The sequence below is a fragment of the Acanthochromis polyacanthus genome, chromosome 12, assembly GCF_021347895.1.
Source record: "Acanthochromis polyacanthus isolate Apoly-LR-REF ecotype Palm Island chromosome 12, KAUST_Apoly_ChrSc, whole genome shotgun sequence".
Classification (NCBI taxonomy): Eukaryota; Metazoa; Chordata; class Actinopteri; family Pomacentridae; genus Acanthochromis; species Acanthochromis polyacanthus.
The window spans coordinates 37,177,595-37,195,523 of NC_067124.1; the positions used below are offsets into that span (position 1 = coordinate 37,177,595).

The 17,929-nt window shown below is 38.9% G+C and overlaps 1 protein-coding gene across 2 annotated transcripts; it reads left to right on the forward strand.

Moving 5' to 3' along the window:
- The first annotated feature begins 3,573 nt into the window (after positions 1-3,573).
- On the forward strand, positions 3,574-17,304 carry she (Src homology 2 domain containing E). Of its 2 annotated transcripts, none has more exons than XM_051956323.1 (6): positions 3,574-4,504; positions 4,913-5,039; positions 7,948-8,202; positions 8,438-8,816; positions 12,784-12,903; positions 15,473-17,304. In XM_051956323.1, exons 1-6 carry the CDS (start codon positions 4,064-4,066, stop codon positions 15,669-15,671), a joined length of 1,521 nt encoding a protein of 506 aa, XP_051812283.1. In that variant the 5' UTR covers positions 3,574-4,063; the 3' UTR covers positions 15,672-17,304. The 2 variants fall into 2 exon arrangements, with proteins under 2 accessions (XP_051812283.1, XP_051812284.1); XM_051956324.1 differs by lacking the exon at positions 15,473-17,304 and adding an exon at positions 12,993-13,037.
- The last annotated feature ends 625 nt before the right edge of the window (positions 17,305-17,929 follow it).

The window sequence follows — 17,929 nt, forward strand, 5'->3', positions numbered from 1 at the left end:
AAGAGTAAGGGACCAAGCACTGACCCCTGAGGGACCCCAGTTGATAGGTCGTGTGACCTTGACACCTCCCCTCACCATGACACTCTGAAGGATCTGCCTGTGAGGTAGGACTTGAACCACAACAGGACAGAACCTGAGATGCCGAGCTCAGAGAGTGTGGAGAGGAGGATTTGATGGTTCACGGTGTCAAAGGCAGCAGACAAGTCCAGCAGGAGTAGGACAGAGGACTGACCAGCAGCTCTCGCCAGCCACAGAGATTCTGGGACTGATAGGACTGCAGTCTCAGTGGAGTGGTCGCACCTGAAGCCTGACTGAAAAGGGTCAAGTGGGTTGTTGTTCCGAGATGTTCAGAGACCTGGTTAAATACTGTTACTGTTCTCAGATTTACTATTAAATGTACAAAGTGCTACTTACTGTATTTTATTGCATTTTAAAATTTACATTACTGCACAGAACATTTCGGATTATTTTACCACAGATCAAGGGTGCAGATTGTTGTTGTTCACTGTGAATTGGGTAGTGTTCATTTTGATTTAGACTGATTAGCATACAGAACCCTATGATGTTTATGGTTTACAGCTGAGAACTAGTTGCTAAAAGTACAGAATATTAATTCTTATTTTAGGTGTGATAATTGTCAGTAAACATTCTAAGAAGTGGAAATTGACAGGGTTGTATATAGTGCTGTTCTTGCACAATATTTGTCACTTAATTTCCCTCAGGATTCTGTCGCTGAGCTCACCAGTTTTACATAACAGGCAGATGCTGCAGCTGATGCTGTAATTCACATAAAGAAGGAAACGAGTCCATCATAATTTAAATGTTAACAGTCCAAACTGAAAAGCTCATATACAGCTTTCCCTTTTGGGTTAAAGAGCCAATAAAAACACGAAAAATACTTTGTAAAAGCAAGAGGTCGGTTGCAGCTTTCATTTTTTCTTACAACTTTTCGGTGCCCCCCAAAATATCTGTTGTACCCCCCCACCCCACCCCACTAAAATTAATCTGGATCCATCATTGAGAGAAAGCTGCACATTGTTTCTTTAAAGGCTACAGTCATATCCAAGTGTTTTCAAGGTCCAGCGGCCACAGTTTGAAGCCACATGAAAAGTTCAAGGAGTTCCACACTGTGAGACATGTCAATAGGCTGCTAGCAAGCCAGATTTGAGCCCTGCACTGGAAGAATGGTAGATCAGCAGGCCTGGCTGGAGTCCAAATCTGAATCCATCCAGAATCTGTGGAGGAAATGAAGAGCAGAGTGATGGAGAGGAAGCCTTCAAAGAGCTGGAGATGGACACTTGGAGGAACTAAATCCCGGTGGAGACCTGCAGAAACACTGTTAGACACTAGAACTACTGATGTGGAGGAAAATAAAGACTTTGATAGTAAATACTAAGAAAGTATTTTTAGGAGAAATATAGCAGGGAAAAACACGTAGAACTTGTGAAAAATGATTAAAACATCTAACACAATGTCTTACTGTCTTTTGCCACTTGTTTATGACATTTCCTGCCTGAAAGAACTTTTTTCTTTAATTATAAAAGCACCATTGACCAAAACTTGGCATGAGGATGAATCATTTGCAGCTTAACAGTAGATAAACAACACATTTTCAGGGCCAGTGATGTCAGAGCAGACTGGTGCTCCAGTGGGTTTGTTTCTCCAGTTTACCAGTAGATGGAGCAACTACAGTCTATGACATCTACCAGCTGATAGAGCATCATCATCATCATCATCATCATTAAGGGCCCTTTAAAGCTCTACTAACCCTCAGCCTCAAGTGCACGACCTCCAGAAACATGGAACTGACTACAGGAATCTGTTGAAAGGTGACATGAGATATCTTACTCCAGCAGAAGTAGTGTTACTGTCAGATCATATTTAACTTGTTTCGCGGTGTTTTCTTTTGTGTAATGCGTCCTGAATGTTCAGAAAGTTTTGAATATGTGCAGAACCTTTGCTGAAAAACATCCGAGTGATAAAAGTAGAGGACTTTGCATCTTAATTAGATCAAATTAATTGTCCGTTTACGTGAAAAGGTGCCGCCTGCACATTTAAAGAGGCTCCATCTCCAAACAAACTAAACAACATGCAACAAAAGAGCAAATGATATGTGTGTGAACAAAACAGGTGTAATATAAAATGAGAAAGCTCATCCATCTACAGGAGAATAAATATCTGACAGTAATACAGAAAGTCTAAAAGCCTTTTTATTCATCACAGTGCCTGAATTGTGTGTTTTACTTCATTTACAAGCATTTCCAACATAAATTAATGCAGAAAAGGAAGAAACTGGTGCCTAAAAATTCACCAGAATGCAGCAATTTAATTGGGTGAAACTCTGAGTTTTCTCAGAGCAGGACGTCCAGTTCCTTGCTTAATGCCTCCCACCCGATGTTCAAAGGAAATCATATTCAACTCTGATTTTGTTAGGATGAGATCAGCTTTAATCATGTCTTACCAGGAAAGTTCACATTACAGCAGCTAGATATAAATGAAGCAGAATAAGAGACAAAAGAAGGAATACGAAAGTACAATAAGTACAATTTTGTTTCTGTTATCTTAGTTCTGTTTGTCCTTTGATGGTTAAAATATAACAATCTCGCTCTCTATGCAGGGGAGGGAAGTCAGTTTGGTTCTTTAAACTGATAAATTAGAAAGAATGTGAGATGTGTGATGCCAAGAATCTCAGACATGTAACATAAGTGTTCTTTGTCAGGAGAACGACCGTATTTCCAGCTATTTCAGGGAAATTATGATACAAGTCAGACTTATTAAATCTTTAAAACGTCCGGACAATGTGAAGTTTTAATGGTCAAACTTACTCTTCAGTCCTGGCAGGTATTTGTATTGCTGTCTACATTCAAAATTCAGTGATTAATTGTTCACTTTTTGAAGATATTCTTGTTCTTTTAAGTCCACATATGGGCATAAATTACAATAAAGCAGGAAAAACAGCTCTGGATGTCAAGTTTTAAATGATCATTAAATGATCTTGTACCCTTTTCTCAAAAATAAGAGAAAACAATCCAGACATTTTGGTTTACATAACTACAAAAAGAATCATCAGATTTGGCCTGCAGACAAAAATACTTGGCAGTTTAAAAAGTAACCACGACTACACTGTTTTTAAAAAAGAAAAAGAAAAAACGTGTAATTTTACAGAAGTTCTGGATTTTTTCCAGATTTTCTCTAGATTTCCGAAAGACACGTAAATATTGAACAATCTCTAAAGAAAAATAAAAGTTCAGGTACACTAAAAGTTTAAATGTTTGCTGTCACCCAGTCAATTTCATGCTTTAGACTCACACTTTTATTCTATTTTTGTCGTTTTTAAAACAACAATTCGGTTAAAAGCACTTATTGGATTGTTTTAAGTGGAAAAATTGTTGCAGGCTGTTTGCAGTATTACATGCATGAAGAGATCAGACACAACACAACTCTCATTTGTGATCCGATCTGCATCTGTAGAGGTGTACTGACCACATGTTATTCCAGATGTAGCTGCGTAAAACTCCTACTCCGCCTCTCCACACAGCCCCTCCCCACAAACCCAGAGACATCCCACAGTCTGCGCGCACCAACTTTGCTCTCCTTACTCCTCACTTCGCCTGGTCGACAGACTGGACGCACCACCGCACGCTCCGGGAATGGGATCTTTACTGGGTTCAAAGAAAAACTTCCAGTTCTTCCGAGTTTACGCTCTGCAGAAGCTACTCTTCAAGCTGCAGGGATAGCAAGTTGTGAGCGCAGGTGCGGGGTGAGCGCAACAGAGAGCCGCCGGCCAATGATCTCCAAGACGCAGCAGAAGTTGTCCGATTGTCAGGAAGCTTCAGACGACAGGAGTCAGCACAGTGTCATAGATTGGGTTCTGTTTGACTTGATTAATCCGATATTCGTGCGTGCCAGAGTTATTTCAACCGAGGGGTGAGCCAAATCGTCGTGCGTAAAGTTGGAGCTTTTACGCACGGATCAAAGTTAGTTCTCGGAGGCGGCGAATGCAAGAAAGTGTAAAAGACCACAAATTTGTTCACTTTAAAGGTCGGTGAGAATATCAGCAGCCATGGCGAAATGGTTCAGAGATTTTCCCATCAACCTGAAGAACGGAAATGAAAGAGTCCGCTCGGCCTCCGAATCAGGTCCGCAAACTCGACCCAAACCTTCGTTCTCTCGCGACAGCCTGAAAGGAAATCAGCGTAAAGATGGAGGAGTTGGGGGTTTGCTTGCTTTGAGAAACAGGAAAAATTCGGCTACAGAATTGGGTCGCAACAACACCGGTTCAGGTGGGACGATGTGGGACAGTCTGGCACCTGGGAAAGGTCGCAAGAACTCCAAGATCGAGGCGCCAGACGAGAACCGACAGGTCAGGACCTCCAGTCTGGCGCAAGCGTACATCAGCAGGATGATCAAAGTGGACAAACAGGACAAGACTCCCAAACTGAACGGGATAACTGAGCAGAAGCTGCCGGAGAACGAGAAGGGGAAGTCAGACATAAAAACAACAGTGAGTAACTAAAACGCACCAAGTTCTCCTGTTTATTTTAGACACAGAGAAGGCAAAAATAGCAGCATTCTGATCAAACGTTAGCATATTTTCACCAAAAACTGCGTCTTTGTGTGCTTGAGGTCTGTTTTTTCCTTCTTGTTTTCTCTCCCCGCCTCAGTTCTAAACCCCATATTGAGTTTCCATCACTCTCTAAAGAACACAATGCAGTTTCACTACATTGTGTCACATCAAACAGGCAAACACAATGCGCTGACCTCTTTGCACAAGTATTTCCGCTGGTCCTTCCATTGCTTGTCACTCAGTCATGGACACCACACACAAATCCCCCCCCCCCCCCTGTCTGCTCTGTTGTCTCCAGGTAAAGTTAACATCAGTATTGTGTCTTTTCTTTACCCTCTCTTCCAGCTGATCATCCTGGAGGACTATGCAGATCCTTTTGATGCAGAGAAAACCAAGGAGCAGAGGGAGGCTGAGAGGGCCGGCATGAATGATGGATACATGGAGCCTTATGACGCCCAGGTCATCATCACAGGTGAGCTCAGGGCCACGGAGGTGACATCCGCACTGCACAAGTATCAAACATCTCTGCTTTCCACAGCACTAAACTGTTTCCTCAAAGGTCGACTTTGAAGAGAAAATATGCAAATAGTAAATTTAATCTGCAGAATCTTGCAGTAAAAGTCAATTCCTGCACTTATTGGAAAGAAACATACCTTTAAAAAAATAAGGAAAGAATCACTGGATTTGGACTGCAGACAAAAAAATAGATGAGTTCTAAGAGTGATTTTGACTGCACTGTAAAGCAAATCTGCAATTTTGCGCAGTTTTTCAAGTTTGTATTTGAAATGCACACAATATTATTAAAAAAACTACAAAAACAGACTCTCAATGTACTTCTTTAATGTAGAATAACATGATAAACCTGTAGTTAAATAACAATAACATTGAAATTATGAGATTAAAGTGCCAAATTTAAGTTTAATTGTGGAATATATCTCTAAAATTTGCAAAATATGACAGCAAAGACATGATCGTTTTTGTAAAAGTAAGTGCTACTTGTGTAGTATGTTAGATAACAGATATCTTGGGTAATTACAAAAGTTTGCACAGCAAAAATGTTAAATGATCTGTTTTAATAAGTGTATAATGTCTATAAGTGACAACCTCTCAAAATGCAGGTTTTAGAATTATCATTTGATTATCATAATTTTATAGAATTTACACTTCTAATGTGAAATAACATTAAAAACTCGTCAACGAAATACAAACATTTATTTTGCAAATTAGTTTATTTTTTTTACACAAAAAGATTATCATCAAAAAGCTTAAAAATACACAGAATTTTATGTAAATTCAGGCTAGAAAATGTATTTTAATAATGTATAATTACTGCATTTGTACCCCAGCCGCCAGAATATAAGAGTTTTGTTGTTGTTGTTGCTGTTTTAACAGTTTTTTACAGTGTATTCCAGCTCTACTACGACCATCATGTGAGTGAAATAGTTTTCTGACAGCACAAATGAACTTATAAACCTCTCAGCACACTTTGTTCATCATTCCTAATCAGCTCAGGTCAGGGAACGCTTGCTGCACGTCTCAGCCGAGTTTCTCAGGATGTTCTTGCTAAGTTATAGGTTTAAAGATCCAAACTGGACCCTCGATCTCTCCGCTGACTTCCCTCCCCGCTGGCGGTCGCCATAGCAACCCTGTTGTGCAGGGACAATGGGTGCAGCTTCCTCTTCCAGCTTCCTGTCTCCTGCCTCTGTTTCCTTTGCCCCGTTCTCCTGATAGGACGTTGGCCCTGCAGAGGCCCCCACACACACTCAACACACTCCTAATATTTTATGGTCCCTTGTGTGCGACAAGAACGACCCCCCCCCCCTCCCTAAAAACCTACAGCTCCCCCCTGCCTCCCCCTCGGTCTCACCCAATCACTTCCCAGCAGTCAGGAAGTAGCCCCGGCCAGCCAGCCAATCAGCGGCTGTGTTGACCTTTTCTTCCTGTAACTCCATTGTTTGGTCACACAATAGTGCAGACACACAGGCTACCTGTCGGACGGCCGAGGAACACGGCGAACGAAATTCCCCAAAATGTAGAAAAAAAACCACAGAATGTTCAGACGGGTTAAACATGCAAACTGTGCAGCAGTGGAGGGGCAGAGTTCATGAATACCGTCAGAACAGCGAGGCTTTACAGGCCGTAGAGCAGCTGTTCATCTGTGCACTAAAGCGAAAAACAGAGTTAATTAAGCATAGCTTCAGCTGATGGACAGGTTCCATGAAAGCATGGGGGGGTTTGGATCCTTTTTATTCTAAACTTCCCCTAAATCACAGGTTTTGGTGTAAAACTGCACCGTGTTGCTAAAAACCTGCTGTTCTCTTAATAAAACCCACACTTTGTTGGGTCATGAGTGACTTAATTCCATCGCAGAGCAGAGATAAACAGCAATGGCAGTAAACAAAAAATATCCCCCCATTGGTTCATCATAAATATTTGTATGAATTTAAACCTACAGAACATGTCTTGGCCATTGTAGAAACTGTACATTTCTTCTTCTCACTGTAGCTCCGTTCCTTCAGGAGGTCACCAAGTCTCAGTCCCATTACATCAGTGCTCGTCCTGTAAACGTAATCCTAGTTTCTCTGAAAATCCGCTGTCAGGACTACGCCTTCACCGTGGCAGCCCTGACCGTTTCTAAGCACTGTTTACATATTTTATTTAACCTGCTGTTCTGTGAAAAGTCTAATTGCTATTTCCACCCACTGATTTTAATTTGACCATAATTAGACATTTCATAGAAACAAATTCAACAGCTACAACAAAAACGACATAGTTTTGCTACAAGGCATGTATTGGGAAATGTAATAAGTATCTTTTGTATATTTTGCATAAAAAAGTTTTGAATGTGGGTATTGATAGGAGGAATCTGAACAGATGCTGAGATGTAGTTCTCTCTCAACTGTTAATTTAATTTAATATATGAGCAAATACCTGCTGTCCAGCTTAGAAGTAATCTAATTACTGTAACATTTGACTTTTTATATGACATTGTCAGATATTCACTAATTTCTACTACTGTAAAATAAAAAATGAATGCGTAGAATCATCAACTGGACATTTTAATGACGCTAATTGAACAGCACCAATGAAAAATGACAAATTATTTTTAAAATAAAGCATATACTTGGAAACATAAGAAGCATCCTTTGTATAACTGGACTTAAACTAAGGCGTAGTTCTCATTTACTGCATAGAGCTCCTTCTGTGGGGCCTGTATTTTTAAAACGGTGAATCTACACTCTTAGTTATTCATTTATATAAGAATAAATACCTCCTTTTTTAACTTGGAAGTAAGGCAGTTACTGTGAGGTGATGACGTTTTGATTTTTGGACATTTCAGTGATGGTGTATTTCACATTTTCGTGTCCGTTCTGCTGCAGACGTTCGCCGGCGAGGCTCCAAAGACCTCCTGAAAGTTTGCGTCCTGCTGGACCGAGGCCAGAAACAAGGGAAGGTCGAGGAGGGGACGCCGACGCCCCCCAACATCTACGACACACCGTACGAAGGCGGCCTGCAGGGCGACGGCGACGGGGTGTGGATCCCCGTCACACGACCGGAGTCCGACGTCCGGCCGGCCGGCGAGTACGAGCTGCCCTGGGAGTGGAGGAAGGAGGACATCGTGAGAGCGCTGTCAGGTAGAGAGAGGCATGATGGGAAGGGCGGAGGGTTCAGGGCGTGGAGGAAGGATGCGGCGAGTTGTATTTGCACAGCGCACACCACAACAGCTTTGTGTTTGCTTTAGAGAGGAAACAAAACAGTCGTGGTGAATGAATTTCCACAGCCGTGTTTACTTTGGTAGCCCCGGCCCTGCTTTGATAGGGCTTTTATTGTGAAGGGGTTTCACATTGTTGTCTGTCCTGCTTCCACCAGCTCAGTTTGAGGATTGTTCTCACAGCAAGGAGAACGGTTCCACGTCCGTCCGGCAGCAGCAGTCCCAGCAGCAGAACCAGCAGCAGCAGCAGCAGCAAAGCCTGAGGCAGAAGAACTGGAGCCCCAGATCCCTCATCCCCGCCTCTCCTTCCTCCTCCTCCTCCTCCTCCACCTCCTCCTCCTCCTTTCCGTCCTCTCCCATCCTTAAACTCTCCCCCCTCACCCCGTCGCCTCCTTCCTTCCCCACCCTGAAGCTCTCACCCCTCTCACCCTCCTCCAGCCCGAATAAACTCTCCCCTCCGTCCCCCACGTCCCCCGCCGCCCCGATGGACGGGGAGACGGCCAAAGCGGATCAGAGTCTGCAGCTGGAGAAGCAAAGGTAAGCAGGAGACGTTCAGTGAAGCACAACTCTCTTAGCTGCTTGATATAAGAAGAAAACTTGCACAGTTTTCATTTTAAATCACTAATCTGCAAGAGAAGTCCGTCTGATTTAAAGCTTCTTGGTTGAAATGAGGTTTTTCCTTTAAAAACACAGAGTTTGTTGACATGCTGGCTCCATGTGTGCACAGAAAAATGAGCAAAAAAGATTTTAAAAGAAGAGAAAGATTTGGTTGCAGAAAGAAATCAATCTCCTAGAAATATTTCGGATACAGAAAGGAGCCAAAAGCAGCTTTTCTGTCAGTTAGTGTCTTTAAATCGGCACCACAAAAGTGTGCAAAGCCACATCTGAATGCCAACTAATACAAAGGATCTATTTCTGATGTGTTTGCCAGAGTTAGAACAGCCGTTTAAAGCTTTTTTTTTTACAACTATTTTTTTTTAAAATTTTGAATCAAAATCACCCCAATCATGCTAGAATAATTCATTCTTTTCTGACGGAGTTATTCAGATTAGTGTGCCTGCGTTTTCTTCACGTCGCAGATACACAAATATCACAATGTCGGCTTTGTTTTACATCACGCAGCCTCACTATCAATTAACTTCTGCTGCTCGACTAGTTGACGTGTCGAGAGTTAATTTGCAGCATCCCGTAAAGCCAACATGCTGTAAAAAAAAAAGTACATTTTTTTCATATTGCAATATACAGTATAGCACAGAAACACAAAATGTTGCAGCATCAGTGTTTTACAGTCAAAAATGACAAAAAAAATCTGCACTGAATTTCAGTAAGTGAAAGAAAACAAGGCACTGGTGTCATTATTTTTACCAAATTACTTAGAAAATAAAGAAATTTAAACATGCACTACTTGCAGACACGTCTCTATCTGATTGGTTACATGTCACTGAAGCTAACCAATCAGCACTGAGGGATAAATATTTAAAAGTTGCTTAGAATTAATCACGTAAAACATCAATAAACAGACGCATTTAAGCAAAGTTTGGTGTTGCAGTTAGTTTTTTTCTGAATTTAGACATTAAGATTTTAATATTTAGTAAAAATATTGATTATTGTCTCATTGATTACTAATAATCAACAATATTAGCTGCTTGAAAACTCCCATATCAGAATAAAATAGCTTATATTTACTTGAGTCATTCTTTTTAGTACAAATGAACTGTAAACTTAGTGAAAATGTACTTTTTTATCTATACGATGCTGAATATTTTTGATTATCAAGGTTATTGATGTTAATTATTAATAGCTGATTTTAGTATTGACTCTGAAACCCCCCCCCCCCCCCCCGAAAGGATCACAAGTGTTGAAATAAAACTCCCAAACTTTGCGGGACAAAGTTTAGAGCGAGAAATGAGACGAAAAACGAGCCGCCGTCCGTCATCTGATCACAAAAAGTTCAATCTGAGACGTTGGAGATGCATTATTAAAAAGCAAACAGGTGCCACAGCAACAGAAACAGCAAATAATCCAACAGAAAATACTCTAAAATCACTGTATCGGGCTGATTAGACTGGAAAACACCAACAAATTACGGCCACACTTCATATAATTAACAACTTATTTGATCGATTTAAAGAACTGAGTGGCAGCAAACATGTTTAAATAGCAAACAGCAGCTTTTTTCTGTTTATATATTAGTATTGTGACCCAGGTCTCACCTCCCTGATGCTGGGAAAGACTCCATCATGACCCACTGCAGCCACCCTGAGCACGATTAATGAGCGGAAGGAATTAAACAGATGAGACGAGACGCTGGGTTTATCTGAATAAACTCTGCAGAGTAAGGAGCACTCCTTATCTGCTCGCTGTGCCGCTCTGCTCTGCTTTTAATAAAAACCTTATTTCTCTTTTTTTACCCCACTGTCAAACAGCGCCCTCCTCAGGTTTGGCTGAAAATCAGTTTCACCTTGTAAGGATTTTTTTTTTTTTAGTCTGAGTTTTAACCCTTTCTGTGCATTTTTTAAACTATAATATAAAACCCTGCACCTTTATAAAAGCAGCACAGAAGGACTAGAAGGAGACAGAGCTCTGAAATGTCTTTTGTGTAGTTTGACACAGTTACAATGCAATAAATCATAAAAACACACACAAAAAGAGTCACATTTCTGGTCTCCTCGGCGTAAACGCTGCCTGCAGTTCATCCAAAAAGTGCCAGAATTTTTGGCACATGACTGTTGATTACAGATGAGTCAGTGATGGCTTTTTGGTTGCAGAAAGAGGTGCAGAATTTTTATTTTTTTTAACTAAATTTGATCACTGCAATTGGTTTGTGTTCTGCAGATTTTTAAATGAGACATGTAGAATAAAGGGATTTTTGAAAAAAAAAAACTCGATTGCAAGCTTGATTTTGATTATTTTTTCTAATGGAACCACGTCACACATGGTTAGTTCAATGACAGTCGGAAAGATGAAAATCCAGTAATTTTTTCAGTTTTTACAGTTTTTATTTCTGATAAATTGTGGAATTTCAGCATTTTTTAAAAATAATAATATAAAATGGCCTCCTCAGCGTAAACGCTGCCTGCAGTTCATCCAAAAAAAGTCCCAGAATTTTTGGCACATGACTGTTGATTACAGATGAGTCAGTGATGGCTTTTTGACTGCAGAAAGAGGTGCAGAATTTTTATTTTTTTTAACTAAATTTGATCACTGCAATTGGTTTGTGTTCTGCAGATTTTTAAACGAGACATGTAGAATAAAGGGATTTTGAAGAAAAAGCCCGATTTCAAACTTAATTTTGATTAATTTTTCTAATGGAACCACATGGTTAGTTCAAGGACAGTCGGAAAGATGAAAATCCAGTAATTTTTTCAGTTTCTACAGTTTTTATTTCTGATAAATTGTGTAATTTCAGCAATTTTTAAAAATAATATAAAATGCTGTCAGAAATTCAATGTTTTTTTTTCTATTTTTAGTTTCTGGTTTTGATAAAAGGTGTAATTTTAGCTATTTGATAAAAATCATTTATTTTTATTTATTATTATATAATTTTTATTATATAATTAATATATAATTTCATTTATATTAAATGAGAGATAGAATAGGTATGATAAAAGTCACTTTTCTCTGAACTTTTCTGTTTCTTCTAAATTATTTATATTAATATTTATATTGACAAATATATTATTCTTTTTTTAATTTTGCAGATTTGTCTTTTATCCATACACTTCAGCCCATTTATCTGCCTTTGGACACTTGATTTTCCATTATTTTCCTCGTTTGCTCGTTTGAATTTTTGATTTTCCCCGTTTCATCATCCTCAGTGTGGCACTCAGTGTTTTTATTAAATTTTATAATGTTTAGGGGGGTCGATTTATTGTTTGGTTTTGCTCTATAAAGTAATTTGTGTTGCATTTCACTCATCTATCCGTGCAGTCTGATAAAACAATCTTTGCCTCACAGCATCAAACCCTCCAGTCCAGAGTTGTGACCTAATTTTAACTTTTAATTTATTACAATAAGTGAAACTGGGTTTTGTTACCGGCAGCTGAGCCTCCTGACGAGGCGCCGAGCATAAATTGTGGATGAAGGCTGCGACCTCTAGGCGACTGAAAAGACAGAAAGGCTCATTTTAAACTGTAAACCGTCTTCGCTCACCTTCTTAAGCCTGAGCCTTTCTGTGTTCAGACGAGGAACATGCTAGCTGCTCTCATGCTGCGGTTGAATGTCAGTGTGCTTTGCCTCGGAGCGCTGAGGCCTCATGCAGTCTGTTTATATCTGACTGCTGCCTGTAGCCACTGTCAGGCCTCCTGACTGTTTGCGGGTTTATTTACCGCTTAAGTTGTTAGCTGCAGAACAGAAGCATCAGCGTAATTTACAGCAACTGTAATTAGTCGTGTCTCTGACGTATCGTTAACTTGACATCTGACTGAGCTCCATATGTCACTCTGCTGCATGTCAGTGATCCTCTGTCTGTCTCCGCATCCCTCTCCTCCATCACCTCTCCAAGCTGGTACCACGGCAGCGTGAGTCGGCAGCAGGCCGAGGCTCAGCTGCAGCGCTGCAGGGAAGCCAGCTTCCTGGTGCGAGACAGCGAATCAGGAACCAGCAAATACTCCATCGCTCTCAAGTGAGTGCACAAAACACAACGCAGCGTTCGACACAATTATATAGAGAGCTGATTTATCCAGCGCTGCTTTTTTTTTTCTGCACCACTAGTTTGTCTTCACCTGAACTGGAATCATGACAGTGTCTCTGTGTATTAGGACCAACGGGGGAAAAAGGTTTTAAGCAGTTTTTTCACAATTTACAGGTTTTTTTTTTTTTTTTTTTACAAATTTTCATTGTTTTAAAATCATTGAAATGTGGGCAATGAGTGAATCTTTTTTTCCCCCATAATTATCTTTTTATTGGGTTTTTAAGGTATTTCCACATACAAACATGGAAAAAAGACAACAACAATAATAACCCAAAAAAACAAAAACAAAACAAAAAAACAAAACCAAAGGCTTCTCTGTTTTATACTGTGTGGTTAAAAACAAATATATAATTCAATAAGTGAATCTTACTAATAATCTTACTGAAATATTTTTTTAAAACAAGTTTTTCCTGTTTTGTTAAATAACATGTTCACTTTAAAAACAACAAAAACCAAAAAAAAGGCCAAAACTACAAATAATGTCCACATCAAATACATATATATTTTCCACAAATAACGTGTTCTTTTGCAACATTTTACTGTAAATAGCTCACTTTTACTGTATTTAAATAAGAAATACATATTTTTACACATATTTGCTGTTATTTGAAAGAAAAATTACGTCTATTAAAAATTACAAATATATTTCTGCATGTATTTTTTTTAACAGATTTTTTTCCGTTTTGTTACAGAAAATAATGACTAATGTCACAGAATTATTTTTTTTTGTTTTTTTTTAAATATTTTACACATTGACCGAAAAAACAGGTCAACACTGTAAAGAATATAAAAATATACACGTCTATTTTTTGGAAATATTAGGTTGCTTTTTTTGCAATGTGTAATCATATAAGTACGCAGGTTCACCATTTAAATCAGTTTTAAAAATGGAATTATTTAACAGGTATTTGCCCTTATTTTCACAGTTTTTTGACCTATTTTTTCTGGCATGCTTGCTGTGAAATTTTAAATGTCTTCTTGTGGTGTTGTCTTGTTTTTTTTACATGTACATTGTCTACAAACTGACCTCGGTATGGCACGTTTATCTCGTGTTATGCTGTGAATTTAAAAACCTAAACACAGACGCTCTCATTTCCGTCTCTCACTGATTTTTGGCCGTTTTCAAGGTTTTACCGAGGAGCTAAAATCTGTGCCGTTTGTAGCGGCTGCCTCCGAGGTGTTACTGCAGGAGAAAGTGTGTCATCCGTGGACACGTCTGTGCCAGAAACAGGTTCAGGATCACGGCTCCAATCCTGCGGTGCCACTGTGAGCCCGTGTTCTCGCGGCCGAGTGCGCATTAGTTGTAGCTGCTCGTTCATTTGAGAGTCCACATCATTGACCCCGTTTGCACGTCCGCTGAACTCGCCGCCTCATTTGGAGAGTGATAATGTTTTCATTATTCAACATCTGCGCTCGTCTTCCTGCAGGATCCTCGTCTCTGCTGCAGAGGTTTTATTGATTAGTTCTCACCTGGAAGATAAGCCACCAGCTATTCTGATAATCCATTATTCAGTTTGAGTCGTTTTTTTTAACAAAATAAAAGTCCGAATTCTCAAATTTCACCTTCTTAAATGACAAAAACTGAATATCTTTGAACGAAACAACATTTTTCATCATTTTCTGGCACTTTATAGAGCAAACATCTGAGCGATAAACCAAGAAAATGATCAAAAATGTCAAATAATCTTTAGTTGCAGCTGGTTTTGGTCCGTTGGTCAAACAAAGCAAGACATGTCATTAAAGTAGGAAACTATAACAGCCATTTTTAACCTTTATCTGACAAAATGATGACTGATTTTGTGTGAAATGTGACATGCAGAATCATTATTTAGTTGCAGCAGTTGATTTCTGGAAATTATAAAACTGAGACTTCTCTACAAATTGCCTGTAATAGCACTGAAATCTTTTTCTGAATAAAGCTGCAACAGTTAACCGGCCACTCAATTAGTTGTCAACTAGTAATCAGTAACTACTCTGATGATTGATTTAAGTCCTTTTTTAAGACAAAAAAAGTCTAAATTCTCTGATCTTTAATGTTTTCTTTCCTCTTCTCTGACAGTAAACTGAGAATCTCAGTTTGTAAACAAAACTTCAAGGTCAAAAATAAACTTAAATATATCAAAATTTTCACCCAGATTCCATTTAAATGCAACCAAAAGTGCTTTTCTTTACTTTTTGAGAAGATTTTAATGTTGGACGCTCTCTTCAACCTCTGTGTGCACCACAGCTGCAAAGATTGATCAACTGATTGATCGAGGCAACTATTTTGATACTCGATTGGTTTAATTAATTTAAAAAAACAGAGGCTTAAATTCTCTGATTTCATCTTCTTAAATGTGACTAATTTCTGGTATCTATCTCTGACAGGAAACTGAACATATTTGGGCAAACAAGCAACACAATATTCAGCAGTGAAAATACTCGTCAGTTGAAGTCTTAAGTTTCCGACAGTTTTGACATCATATATTTTATGTTTTCTCTCCCTGTCCTGCTTCGTTAGGACCAGTCAGAGCTGCGTGCACATCATCGTGGCCCAGACTAAGAGCAGTAAGGGCTTGGTCTACACGCTGGACCAGAGCAGCTGCGTCTTCTCCAGCATCCCTGAGCTGGTCCATCACTACTGCTCCCACAGACTGCCCTTCACCGGAGCCGAACACATGACGCTGCAGCACCCCGTGTCCCGGCCACAGCGGACATGAAGGACGCAGACACACAGCTGAGACATGTATGACACGAATGCGCACACGTGAACTTTTAACGCATGTGTACATATATAAATATACTCAGAGATGTGCTGCTTTGTACTGTCTTTGTACTACATTAACCCTCTGAAGCCAGCACCTCCCAGTGGGTTCCAAAAGCATGTTAGATTTTTTTTTTTTTAAATCGCCAAAATTACACCTTTTATCATAGATGGAAACTGTAAAAACTGAAAAAATCTACATATTTAACACTTTCGGACTGTTTTCAAGCTAATCATGTATAATGTGCAGTTCAGTTGGGAAAAAAAAACAATATAACCTTAAAATTGTGATATTTAGTCAAAATCAATTGCCTTTTTTCAAAGTTCACCAAATATCAACCGTTTGTTTCAGCTAATTTTTGAGCATTATTTATAGAACAATTTACTGTAATTATATGGATGTTACTTATTTTTGTTAAATTATCCATAATTCTGATCAAAATCAAAGAAAAAAAATACATTTACATTTTTAAAAATTCAAATAAAGTTCACATCTTTAAGAAAATAAAAAATTGTGTATTTTACAAATATGAATCTGCTCTTTTAGTATGTTTGACCATAAAATTACAGTTTTACACACACAACTGGTATTTGAAAGATAAAAATATTCATATTTAGAACTGAAAAATGGTAAATATAATTTACACATTTCCCTTGTTTTGTTAAGTTACAGATAATAAATAGTAAAGTCACAAAAAGTGAAAATGTACACGTTAACCTTTAAACACCGCCGAAAAATAGTAAATCATTTTTTACCTAGTAATTTACAGATTTTTCCTGTCAAAACAAAATCTAACAGAAAAAGTATTAAATTACATTTTAACCCTAAAAACAGCAACAGAAAAACAGGCCAAAACTGTAAATAATGATCTCATCATAAATGAATAGTTTTACAAATTTTAGTTTGCTCTTTTATAACATTTGACTGTAAAATATCACAGTTCTGCTGTATTTAATCAGAAAAAATCTAATAAATTTCCAGATATTTGCTGTCATTTGAAAGAAAAATATGTATATTAAGAATTAAAGTATTAACTATTGCACTATGCTTGATTAAGTTAAAAAAAAACATGACTGACTCAACAATCACGAGACAAAAACTCAGTGATTATTCCGCTGAACTGCAGGTTGTGTTTGTAATTACAGTGAATCTTGAATGAATGAAAAGCTTGCTTTATATTTCGTGCATCGTTGTGGTTAGAAAGGAGAAATGTCTTTGGAAGAAAAAACTTTGGAACATTTGTGCACAGCTGACTTTTATTCTATGCAATCATATATTATAATGTATTTAAACCACCTGAAATCAGGTTTGTTATCTTTTTAAAAACTGCCAAAATGACAAGACTTATTAACCAGAATCGTCCTTGTAAAATAATTTTTTTAAATTTACGTCATGTAAAACTACTGTATTTTATATGTAACATGCATTTTTTTTTTTAATGAAAAACAAGCAAATTATCCCCATTGAACCATGATCTGAGACGTAAAGAACAGTACTGCACTAAATATGATAGAAATGATAAGTAATGGAGTTAATAATGAGATTTCTGACATTTTTGGATGATTAAATAAACCTAGTGTCAACCTGACCCATGAACATCATTGCTGTTCCTGAGAAACGAACCTACCAAGACGGTTAAGAAAGAAACCTGGAGTTGCTTCCAAACTTTTAGCCTGTTAGGAAAAATGTGCAAAAACACCCAGAAACTATTGGAGTTCAGAGGGTTGATTTGTCTGCATCGCCTCGGTCATTATCACTACAGATGCATGGATCGTGTTGTTCCAGCGCTGACAGTTTCCAAGATAAAAATCAACCGGCTCTTCGCCTGCACGCTCGCTCTGTTGCTTCCTCCACATGCATGACCCCTGCGAGCCAAACTGATTGATCCGTTGTACCTGAAATGATGCACATGAAGTGCTGCATTCACTTTAACCGATTTGATATTCGACATACAAGGCTGCTGACGTCATCGTTTAGCACCGCCGCATCCCGGATCGATGCGCCTGATTGGAGGATATTCACCCGTCCATCCGACGTGTCAATCAGCCGATCGATCCCACCTGAACATCGGCCTCGTTTGCCAGCCGCCGCGTCTGTCAAGAGAAAGAGCCTCATTGATTACGTGATTAGAGCGAGCGTTCTGGGAGGAGCCGTGCAACTTTAGGGCGGCCGGTCAGCAGAAACTGCTCCAGCGTGACCAAGCCAATGTGAAT

What these genes read in the sequence shown, in the direction of transcription:
- she (XM_051956323.1), top strand. Translation starts at nt 4,064, where the DNA reads ATGGCGAAATGGTTCAGAGATTTTCCCATCAACCTGAAGAACGGAAAT. An exon ending in CGCCCAGGTCATCATCACAG is followed by an intron (nt 5,040 to 7,947) that starts GTGAGCTCAGGG and finishes GTTCTGCTGCAG; the next exon opens with ACGTTCGCCGGCGAGGCTCC. An exon ending in CTGCAGCTGGAGAAGCAAAG is followed by an intron (nt 8,817 to 12,783) that starts GTAAGCAGGAGA and finishes CACCTCTCCAAG; the next exon opens with CTGGTACCACGGCAGCGTGA.